This window comes from Thamnophis elegans, chromosome Z (assembly GCF_009769535.1).
Source record: "Thamnophis elegans isolate rThaEle1 chromosome Z, rThaEle1.pri, whole genome shotgun sequence".
Lineage (NCBI taxonomy): Eukaryota > Metazoa > Chordata > Lepidosauria > Squamata > Colubridae > Thamnophis > Thamnophis elegans.
The window spans coordinates 125,320,810-125,333,374 of record NC_045558.1 but is presented as its reverse complement, the minus strand read 5'-3'; the positions used below and the strand labels follow the sequence as shown (position 1 = coordinate 125,333,374).

The window sequence follows — 12,565 nt, the reverse complement described above, 5'->3', positions numbered from 1 at the left end:
CATTTTTATTTATTTTTATTATTGTTATTAATTTTTCTTTTCTGCATGTGCAGTCTGTGATCCTTGAGTAGAATTGTGTTGATCTCCATATTTCAGGGAGAAAATAAAGTCTATGTCAGAATTTGCAGCAAGAATCACATCCAGAAAGAACAAACAGGTAACTGATTCAGCAGGATTCATTAACATCTCTTTATATATAATATAACATATGAAGTCAATATACAATATCAAAAGCAGGTTTTCCAATGTGGTAGTATATACAAGCAAACACAAGCAGAGGAGAAAACAGTTTCAGTTTCAGTTCAGAGCAGCAGACTAGTTTAGACCTCAGCACAGACTCAGAACTTTAATACAGAACAACTGAGGGCTCCTTGCTGTCTCTTTATGGCTCACACAAAACAAATAACGCTTCAGTTTCCAAGCAGCCTCATTGGCTGACCCAGTTGCCATGTCTATTCATTGACTGACCTTATACCATGTCTCTGCCAGTCATGAACTCTCATACACACTGACAGTCTAGACTTAAGGGGATTTGTTGATTCATTACAAGTTTGAAATCCTACCATCACTCCTCCAGGTGCACCAAGCTAACGTGAAGGACACACAAAAGTGCATCGTCTATAGAGCGGTTCCTCCGATAGGCAAGTTGCAATGAGTCAAATGTAGGGTGAAGGCCTGAAACAATATACCGTATTTTTCAGAGTATGACACACCCTTTTTCCTGCAAAAAAAACCTTTTTTAATTTGCCTCTTCAGAACCTTGGTGTGTCTTATATTCTGATGTGACTTATACTCCGAAAAATATGGTAGTCCATTACCAAACACTCAAATGTTAATCATAAGAGAAGTGAGTGTGACTAGATGGTAATCATGAAGGCATGTGATTATAGTTTTATAGGGGGCAGTGGTACAGCATGTACCATCTCTTAAAACATTTCAGCAAAGTGGAGGGGCAGAAGAGATATGCATTTAACTAAATTGGGAGACTGGGAGATGAGAAGGGAGAATTTATCTGGCTACTAATCAATCTCTTCCTCTATTAATCAGCTTTGCTTTCCTCGGATTGGGAAAGCAGGAATAAAAATCTGTTATGATCCCAAGATCAGTTCTTTCTCCCCTGATGAGGAGCTGTCAAGAGATGGGTCACATAATTTCTTCAACTGGAAAAATATTTGAATAGCTTTGGGAAAGGGAATTGCCTACCTCCCTAAATTAATTAAACTTGTTTTTTGGGCATGCACAGAACCTAGGGAGACGGTGCAGTTTAAGTTTACCATTAGAAACAACTCCATGAGGCTAAGTAGGTGGCATTATGAATCACTCAGATGATAATTATTGTAATCTACAACTTTAGATATGCATAAAACCAATATAGAGTCTATTTCATTGTCCCAGGCAAAGTGTGGTGAAAAAGATGTGGCTGCACTCTTATGAATGGAGCCAAATTACTTTGGCATTCAACATACTTTGCCATGGGTTTCTACTCTCTTTTTTTGTCCTCCAAGCTTCTTTCAACCAGACCTTGAACCCCATTTGCAGTAAGAAACTACGTTTTGGGCTTAGATTCCCTGCTCACTTCAGTGATGTAGTCATTGGAGAATTTGGGTCAACTGTATATTCTGAATTGTCTTTACTGCACTTTATGGAATTTCCAGAAGGATCTTTGAGAGGAAGGCAAGTGAAAGAAAATGATGTGCCTTTCAAGGGTTGGTTTTTTTAAAAGGGGATTGTATTCAAGATATAAGGGACACAGAGGCTCAGTGACTAAGACACTTAGCTTGTCAATCAGAAAGTTCAGCAGTTGGGCAGTTGAAATCCCTAATGCTGTGTAGTGGAGTGAGCTCCCATTATTTGTCCCAGCTTCTGCCAACCTAGCAGTTTGAAAGCATGTAAAACTGCAGGTAGAAAAATAGAAACTACCTTTTGTAGGAAGGTAACAGCATTGTGTGCGCCATCGGCATTTAGTCATGCCGGCCACATGACCATGGAGACGTCTTCGGATTCTTTGGCTTAGAAACGGAGATGAGCATCACCCACTAGATTTGGGAACGACTAGCACATATGTACGAGGGGAACACCTACCTTTGCTATTCAAGATATTCTGATTACATTTTTTTCCACTTTAGATGAGAATTAAAGCTGGTTTTAGCATGGTTTTTATTTATTCATTTGTCTTGGTTAATGATGTTTCAGGTGCTGGAATATAGCGGTTGAATGTAGCCTTATAGACATGGTTCTGCATGTGGCTGTTGTTATTCATGAATTAATCTCTTGGTGAGAAGATTTCGTTTTAATTACACTGTTTTTTATTTACTTTACAAAAAGAAAAAGAAACCGCATCAAAACTATTCTGTGTGAATATTTTAATAAATGTTGTAAGTCCTCTACATCTATGATTCCCATACTATATAATAACACTGTTTGGATTTTTTCACTTATTCCTTATTTGCAAACACTTCTAATACCAAGACTTTTATTTTATAACTATTGTAGTTACTTGAGTTTTCTACTTATCATGCAGTGAGTCTCCTTGGTACTTTAAGACACACAAAGATGGGACATATTTAAAAATATGAATATGTAAAAATGATATATCTTAAGCAGGGATTGGCTGCTGCTGACATTGCTGCCAGTTCAATTTGCACATGCTTTGTACACTGTCGGCTGTAAATTGTTCTGCGCATGCACAGAACATGAAAACATGACTGAAAAACAAGCCGGTAGGGGCAACCGGCAACCAATTCAGGGGCGTGGCCAGCAAGCTGTCCCTACCAGTTTGGCAAATATATCTTAAGTATTTGGATTATCATTAATAGATGGCACAATCCATCAGTTTCTAACCTCCAGTTGCATTGTTGCCCTACATACATGAAACAATCCTAGCAATTGCATTAAACTTCTGTTTTAAACTTCTCAAAATGTGATGCACAAATGCTATCAGATCCTCAAGTGAGATTCAAACCCTCCAATTCAGTTCTTCATTCCACTGCAAATGCCATAAATGTGAATCAGTGGCCAGGCACCCAAATATAAATCACGTGACCAAGGGGATGTGGTAATGATAGATAGATAGATAGATAGATAGATAGATAGATAGATAGATAGATAGATAGATAGATAGATAGATAGATAGATAGATAGATAGATAGATAGATAGATAGGCAGGCAGGCAGGCAGGCAGGCAGGCAGGCAGGCAGGCAGGCAGGCAGGCAGGCAGGCAGGCAGGCAGGCTTCCCAATGATGAGTTTATCTGACTTTGTAGTCAATGTTTGAATCATCTGAGGCACAAAGTTATCACACCTATTTTCCACTTCAGTCTAACATAAACATCCCATTTCCCTGGAGCTTCACAGGCAATATTTTTCTTGCCACTATTTCCTTTTGCTTCCCATAGCCAATTCAAAAATCTGGGGCAGCTTCTAGCCATTTAGAGATTCAGTGGATTTTTTCTCTTATTTTTCTCATAAAACTAAATAACTTTTCAGCAGGCACTAGTGCTTATGTGTTTTGAAATGCAGGCAAGATTGGATAATTGTGTTATCCCATTTTATTGTTTGTCACAGAATAGTATAGATGGACTGTGGACATATACCAAAGTTGGCCATCACCCAAGTCCTGTGCTCACCACACTTGAAACACTCTTAATTGTCAGGTGGTTTTTTCATAATTGAGTATGTTCAAAAAAAGGGAGGCAACTAAAGCTGGACAATCTCTTTGCCTTGCTTGACCCATCCTGTGCAATGAAAATTGAGATACCACCCTTGAGTGGCAACATAACACAGGAATAATTGGAAAAGGATACCAAATCCTAAACAGGAATATTTTGGCTGTCAGCTCGGCAAGTTTCAACATTCTTTCTCATACATCACAAATTTATTTTCTTATTACCATTGAAATTTAAAACAGCTCATTAAGGTCATGAGAAACATACTCTTTCATGATCCTCTTTAGAACATCTCAAGTTCCTTTATGTAATGTGAAGAGGTGTCCAAATTTGGATTTGTCTTCAAATTTTCAATAGCAGTTCAAAGACTTTTCAGATTTTAACTGCTCCTCTGATTAATTCAAGGAATCGGTCCTAGGAATTCCAAATTTTGTATTATTAGAAATTACAAGAAATTGTGGTGGGCAGGGTTGGATTCATTTAAAGAGAATAACTGCTGATTCAAAACCTGATTATAATCCATTTTATTGTCTTCCTCTGGCCATTCTCATTAGACACCACCTTCTGCCACCTGTGTAGAAAGCTGCCATCCTGGGTACCGGAAATTGATTGAGGAGGGAAAACAGGTTTGCTGCTATGACTGTGTCATGTGTTCAGAGGGAAGCATTTCCACCATGATTGGTAAGAAAAAAAGATCTATGTTTCTTTAAAAATACATTTTGTTCTAACCAAGTTTGGGTTTGGGTTCTTGAATGTACCATATTTTTCAGAGCATAAGACGCACCATTTCCTCCCCCAAAAGAGGGTGAAAATCTGAGTTTGTCTTATACATTGAATACAGGGGGGGTTGCCTCCAGAAACCCCCCCTCCCTCTTCACAAAAATGGATGTGCAGAGGGTTTGGGAGGCTTGCAAAATGCTCCTGGGGACTGGAGAGGGCAAACACGAGTGGAAAATGGGCTGGTTTTTGCTCATTCCCCCCCCCCAGCCCTCAGGACCACTCTACAAGCCTCCTAAAAGCTATGCAGGCTCCTTTTTTTTCGCAAAAAAACCCGGGTCGTTTTTTGCTTGTTTTTGCCAAAAAAACTCAGCCCCAGGAGGATTTTCTTAAAGCAAAACATTTAAGAGGTTTATTCTCTCCCAAAACAGCTTCAGGATGGAATAATTTTTAAGAACTTAATTCTATTCAATGTGTAGACTTTTTAGAGATTTTATTTATGGTTTTCAGATTCCAACCAATGTGAGAGGTGTCCCGTAGAGCAATATCCAAATGAGAAACACCATAAATGTATTCCCAAAATTATCACCTACTTATCCTACAAAGAAGCCCTGGGAGAAGTCCTGACTGGCTTTGCTCTTTCTTTTGCTGTCATCACAATTGTGGTGATGGGGACATTCATCTTCCACCAGAACACTCCCATCATCAAAGCCAACAATTGGGATATCACCTGCACCCTGCTTGTCTCGCTTGTGCTGTGTTTTTTTTGCTCTTTCCTCTTCCTTGGATGTCCAGGGAAAGTCACATGTCTACTCCAGCAAGCAGTTTTTGGAGTTGTCTTCTCCATTGCAGTGTCTTGTGTGTTAGCCAAAACCATCACTGTGGTTCTGGCCTTCATGGCCACAAAGCCAGGGAACCGCATGAGGTGGTGGGTGGGGAAAAGGCTGTCCGTCTCAGTCATTGTTTTTTGCTCCCTTATTCAAACAAGCATCTGTGCTGCCTGGTGGACCATTTCTCCTCCTTTCCCAGAGTTAGACATGCATTCCCAGCTGGATGAGATCTTAGTGCAGTGCAACGAAGGCTCGGAGATCATGTTTTACCTTGTGCTGGGCTACATGTGGTTTCTGGCCCTCATCAGCTTCACAGTGGCCTTCTTTGCCCGGAAGTTGCCCGACTCGTTCAATGAAGCCAAGCTCATCACCTTCAGCATGTTGGTCTTCTGCAGTGTTTGGGTGTCCTTTGTGCCCACGTATTTGAGCACCAAGGGGAAATCCATGGTGGCTGTGGAAGTCTTCTCTATTTTGGCCTCAAGTGGTGGTTTACTAGGTTGCATTTTCCTGCCCAAGTGCTACATTATCATACTGAGGCCAGAGCTGAATAAGAGGGAGCAGCTGGTTAGGAAAAAGAATGGTGTGATTTCAAGAGCAACATGAATGATGGCTGAATTCTATGATGCTATAAAAAGAACATGACAATAATTGGCCAAAGAATTTCATTCAGGAATAGTTGTCTTCTCCCATTTTTTAATAGCAATAAAATTTAGATGTGTATACTGCCCCATAGTGCTTTATAGCATTGTCTGGGTAGTTTACTATGAAAGTATTATTTCCATACTGCACCCAAAATCTGGGTCCATCCTTCCATTCTTGGAGGTATGGAAGGCTGAGTCAACTTTGAGTGCCCTCAGGATTGAAGTCAAGGTTTTGGGCAAAGTTTAAAGGCAAATTTGCTCTTACTGTGCCCTCTGGGTTCTTAATGTAAGAAACTTCACAAATACACAATATCAAGGAGAAAAAAAGGTACACAACTTTTTTTTAATAAAGTTTTTTAATTTTTAATTTAAAAAAAATACAACATCCTTCTTTACATGCTATAGAAAGTGTATCAGTTGGTTACAAATAGACTTTTGCGCATCTCTTCCACAGTCAAGAAACATAGTTAATGTTAACTCGAGCATTTTAACTCAAATATTCATACATGTCACCATCATCATATATCCATTTTCATTTGACTATAATTATTATTAAAATAGTAATAATAATAATAATAATAATAATAATAATAATAATAATAATAATAATACAAACAGACAAAATACTGGTGCATAATACACCAGACATCACACTGGTTGAGAAAAATAAGGTCACAATCATAGACATCGCAATATTACGAAAATACGTTACGACATCCTAGGCCCCTGGGTGGGGCCCGACTAGTAACCAATGCCAAATCCGGCGAAACAACTGGCCGCTGTGATACAATTGTATAATAATAATAATAATAATAATAATAATAATAATAATAAGACTTTGCAAAGAAGCTGACGAAACTGTTGATCACATACTCAGCTGCTGTAAAAAAATCGCGCAGACTGATTATAAATTGCGGCACAATTCAGTAGCACAAATGATCCATTGGAATTTGTGCAAAAATTATAATATTAAAACAGCAACAAACTGGTGGGAACATCAGCCTGAAAAAGTCACAGAAAATCAGATGGTCAAGATCTTGTGGGATTTCCGTATACAAACCGACAAAATACTGGCGCATAATACACCAGACATCACACTGGTTGAGAAAAATAAGGTCACAATCATAGACATCGCAATACCAGGTGATAGCAGGGTCGCCGAGAAGGAACATGAAAAAATCGCAAGATACCAGGACTTAAAAATCGAAATTCAACGACTATGGCACAAACCAGCAGTGGTAATTCCAGTGGTAATTGGCACACTGGGTGCTATTCCAAAAGCACTGGAATTACATTTAAAACAGTTAAAAATTGACAAAATCACCATCAGTCAAATGCAAAAAGCTGCACTGCTTGGATCTGCATGCATATTACGAAAATACGTTACGACGTCCTAGGCCCCTGGGTGGGGCCCGACTAGTAACCAATGCCAAATCCGGCGAAACAACTGGCCGCTGTGATACAATTGTACAATAATAATAATAATAATAATAATAATAATAATAATAATAATAATAAGAATAGCAATAGCAATAGCAGTAGACTTATATACCGCTTCATAGGCCTTTCAGGCCTCTCTAAGCGGTTTACAGAGAGTCAGCATATTGCCCCCAACAATCTGGGTCCTCATTTTACCCACCTCGGAAGGATGGAAGGCTGAGTCAACCCTGAGCCGGTGAGATTTGAACCGCTGACCTGCTGATCTAGCAGTAGCCTGCAGTGCTGCATTTAACCACTGAAGAAGAAGAAGAAGAAGAAGAAGAAGAAGAAGAAGAAGAAGAAGAAGAAGAAGAAGAAGAAGAAGAAGAAGAAGCAGCTGAATTCTGGAAAGAATTGTGGGAAAATGCAAAGGACTACAACAAGGAAGCAAAGTGGATACATGACTTTGAGAAAAGCATTGGCAACAAACAAATGCAAGTATTAGAAATAACAACTGAGATGGTCAAAAATCGAGTTAAAAAGGTAAAGAATTGGACATCACCTGGAAAGGACCAATTACATGGTTTCTGGCTCAAATATCTGACCAGTTTACATGCAATATTGATCAGGCAACTGAATGAAATTTTACAAAAGGGCCAAATTGATGAATGGTTGACAACTGGAAAAACATACTTGATTCAGAAAGATGCAACTAAAGAAACAACACCTGAAAACTACAGACCAATAACATGCTTGCCAACAACCTTCAAATTACTCACAGGCATTATTGCAGATAACATGATGGATTATTTGGAAACAAACAACATCTTGCCAGTAGAGCAAAAAGGCAACAAAAGAAGGAGCAGGGGCACAAAAGATCAGCTTCTAATTGATAAAATGATATTAGAAAATTGTAAGAACAGAAAAGCGAACTTGAATATGGTCTGGATTGATTACAAAAAGGCATTTGACTCACTGCCACATAGTTGGATCATAAAATGCTTAGAAACAACTGGCATTAGCAAAAATATTACATCCTTTACTGAAAAGGCGATGAAACAATGGAGAACTGAGTTGGCAGTAGGGAATGAGATCTATGGAATGGTTAATATCAAGTGAGGAATTTTCCAGGGTGATTCACTTTCACCTCTTCTCTTCATCATCGCAATGATCCCACTATCAGTAATCTTAAAAAAAATGAAATTAGGCAACCAACAGCCAAAGAAGCAGAAAAAATTTCGCATTTACTATATATGGATGATTTGAAACTCTATGGAAAGTCAGAAATAGAAATCCAATCATTGACAAACACAGTCCGAGTATTCAGCACCGATATTTCAATGCAGTTTGGCATGGAAAAATGCGCCACTGTATCCATAAAAAGGGGCAAAATCACTGCATGTGAGGGAATTGAAATGCCCAATGGCCAATTAATTAAATGCAAAGAAAATGAAGCCTACAAATACTTAGGCATTCTGCAGTTGGATAACATCAAGCATGGAGAAGTAAAAACTATTGTCAGGCGAGAGTACACCAACAGAGTTAGGAAAATTTTAAAATCTAAATTGAATGGTGGAAATACAATCAAGGCCATAAATACCTGGGCAATACCAGTTATAAGATACACAGCTGGTATAGTTAACTGGACACAAGCTGATTTGGACCTTTTGGACCGAAAAACCAGGAAACTAATGACAATGCACTACAGTTTACATCCACGTGGTGATACTGATAGACTATATCTGCCCCGAAAATCAGGTGGCAGAGGATTATTACAAGTGAAGCAAACAGTTGAAGAAGAAAAACATGCACTGGCTGATTATTTAAAAGAAAGTCAAGAACATCTATTAATCGAAGTAAAGAACAAAAATCTACTGAAGGCCCAACAGACGAAACAAGAATACAGAAAAGATGTGATAAAATCAAGAATGGAGAGTTGGCAGAACAAAGCACTGCATGGCCAATTTCTGGAAAAAATAAAAGATAAAGTGGACAGTGAACAAACTTGGTTATGGTTAACAACAGGTACATTAAAGAAAGAAACAGAGTCACTAATCCTGGCTGCGCAAGAACAAGCTATCCGCACAAATGCCATTAAGGCCAAAATCAAAAAATCCTCTGATGATGCCAAATGCAGACTTTGCAAAGAAGCTGATGAAACTGTTGATCACATACTCAGCTGCTGTAAAAAAAATCGCGCAGACTGATTATAAATTGTGGCACAATTCAATAGCACAAATGATCCATTGGAATTTGTGCAAAAATTATAATATTAAAACAGCAACAAACTGGTGGGAACATCAGCCTGAAAAAGTCACCGAAAATCAGATGGTCAAGATCTTGTGGGATTTCTGTATACAAACCGACAAAATACTGGCGCATAATACACAAGACATCACACTGGTTGAGAAAAATAAGGTTGCAATCATAGACATCGCAATACCAGGTGATAGCAGGGTCGCTGAGAAGGAACATGAAAAAATTGCAAGATACCAGGACTTAAAAATCGAAATTCAATGACTATGGCACAAACCAGCAGTGGTAATTCCAGTGGTAATTGGCACACTGGGTGCTATTCCAAAAGCACTGGAATTACATTTAAAACAGTTAAAAATTGACAAAATCACCATCAGTCAAATGCAAAAAGCCGCACTGCTTGGATCTGCACGCATATTACGAAAATATGTTACGACGTCCTAGGCCCCTGGGTGGGGCCCGACTAGTAACCAATGCCAAATCCGGCGAAACAACTGGCCGCTGTGATACAATTGTATAATAATAATAATAATAATAATAATAATAATAATAATAATAATAATAATAATAATAATAATAATTTTTGTTTCTTAAACAATACATGCCCACACCAGTGGGAAAAGAAAAAATCAGGAAAAAAAACGAAAAACAAAAAACAAAAAAACGAAGAAGACAAAAAGAACAAAAAAGAGAACAAAAGAAAAACCAAAAAAAAGTAACACAGGTATATATTATTAAAAAAAAAAGTATATCAGCTGGTTAAAACATGTTTTGGTGCATCTCTTCCATTTATTCATATTATAATTAATTCATATCATAATTCATATTAATTCAAATATCTTAACTCAAATGTTTACCATATTGACATCATTATACTTCCACTTTTAGTTAACTACAGTTATTTAAACATCCTTCATCCTTAACTATGCCAAAGATTTAGTCCATAACCACATGCTGACATTTCATTTACTTGTTTGTAAAATCCTCTATTAACATCAAATCCTCATATCCTGTTTTAGCTGAGCATCCATAATATTTAATACCAAAAATTCCATCTTCCATGCAATGTAGTTTATTATCATTCTCCCTTCTTTATGTAATTATATCATATATCGTAACATTTTCCCATTATTAGTTAACATTTAACTATATATTTTATTTTTTAATACTGACAATTATTGTGATTAATAACCTTTGTATATGGTCCAAAAATATTTCCAACCTTCCCTTCTCATATCCAATTATTTATCATATCAACTCCACATTATATACATTACTATCAATATCAATTATTATTCAGCCATATCTATTACAAATAAGAGTAATTAGATTTAGCTAATTTTAAATTGTATTCTTCCATCTATCAGCCTATGTCTCTCCAATAACAAAACCTTCTTAATCCTATTGCCATTCGTGGAACAGATTTACCAAATGTTTTTATCAGCAAGTCCAAACAGGGATATCTTCGCACCTTTTTACTCAGGATGCCTCTGATAAAATAATAACGTTGTCCCAGGCTTGTTACACTTTTCAATTTGTCTTTAATTCTCAAGGGTGGAATTAAAAATTCTGCAACTGATTTCTCATAAAGTGTAGATTCTTTAATGCTTCTCATTCCTCCTGCGCTCTGTCTTTTAAAATAAATCTTCTGTATGGCTGCCCCCCTTTCCAGCGTTGCATCTCTTTCTCCCTCTGAAATAAACACGCCCTGCGTGTCAGCAAGTTGAGAGACTTCATTTCTCACATTCTTCATTTGTATTTCAGGAACATTCAAACATTCAACATTCTTGCTTTTTTCTTCATATTTTAATGTCAAAGTCCAATTTTTTTTCAAATCTTTCATATGAGTCAAACAACTTTTGAAATGCAGAGAAAAACATTTGAAACGAACTTTTTGGAGTATGTATCGACATACTGTTTTGACGCAGTTAGAAGCTCTAAAATATTTGCAAGTAAAAACACGCTGGGAGCTGTGCGATCTTATCTGATCTTAGACCAACACAGCCAAGCAATAAAAGTGTCAGATCGTAAAAAGCCAATTTATAGTAAATTAGTTTACAGCCCACTTAAAAAGAGTCAGAGGGAATGTTGAAGTAGATCTTTAAAACATTTAAGAAATAGGGTAACTACCGGCCATAAATCCATTAAAGAAAAACCAATTCGCCGCTAGATTCTTCTGTTCTTTGGTTTCAATTAGCTTAAATTTTAGTGCAGACCGTCTCTTTTTGAGTAATAAAATCAGCTTACCAGTTGAAATCACTTCCACCATTCTTAGGGGCAACCTGCAGTTTCGGTTAGCATACAGCTAATCCAGAAGGAGCTGGCAAAAGGGGTTGAATTTCAAGCCCCCCAAGAGACCTGCAAACGTCTCTGAGGTCACTGGATCTCCCCAAACCTTTCACTGTCTCTTTGGGACAGTTAGGATCGAAAACGACCCGTCCAATTTCCTTCGGAATAGGGGAATTTCAGGAATAGCCTGAAACTCCGTCTTCTCACTGCTAAGCCCCGCCTTCTTCCCGGTACACAGCTTTTTCTAGATGAAGACTTCTTTGTTCAGAAATAAATTGCTTGGATTTTCCAGAACTGATCTTTTTTATTGAGTAAGATTTTACCTCATTTATATTTAGACTTAGACTTAAACTTAGAATAACTTTATTGTCACTTGAAATGTATGCAAATGCCATACATTAAAATGAAATTTCATTCCATACAGCAGTCAAAGGGTCATCTACAATATACACTACATAAACATAAGAAATAAGTAAGTAAATAGGTAAATAAATAAATGAGCATATGCCCATAGACCCACATACATTGTATGACACAGAGAAATAATACAGTCTAGTTTGGATTTATAAATGTACATGGTGAGAAAAACAAATCTTGTGAGTTTAACAGACAGATGGCATAGGGAACAAAGCTGTTAAAGAATCAGGTAGTCCTGGTAGAAATACTTCAAAACCTCCTCCCAGAGGGGAGCAAAATAAACAGACCATAAAGTGGGTGTGTGGGGTCTCTAACAATGCTTTAAGCACATA

The 12,565-nt window shown here is 37.5% G+C and overlaps 1 protein-coding gene across 1 annotated transcript in view; it reads left to right on the top strand.

Moving 5' to 3' along the window:
- Positions 1-4,338: 4,338 nt before the first annotated feature.
- LOC116521654 (vomeronasal type-2 receptor 26-like) overlaps positions 4,339-12,565 on the top strand; it is a 30,875-nt gene continuing 22,648 nt past the window's right edge. The window contains exons 1-2 of the mRNA XM_032236314.1: positions 4,339-4,345; positions 4,892-5,558. Of these exons, the coding sequence (XP_032092205.1) occupies positions 4,339-4,345; positions 4,892-5,558 (674 nt within the window). The remainder of the gene's footprint in view (positions 4,346-4,891; positions 5,559-12,565) is intronic.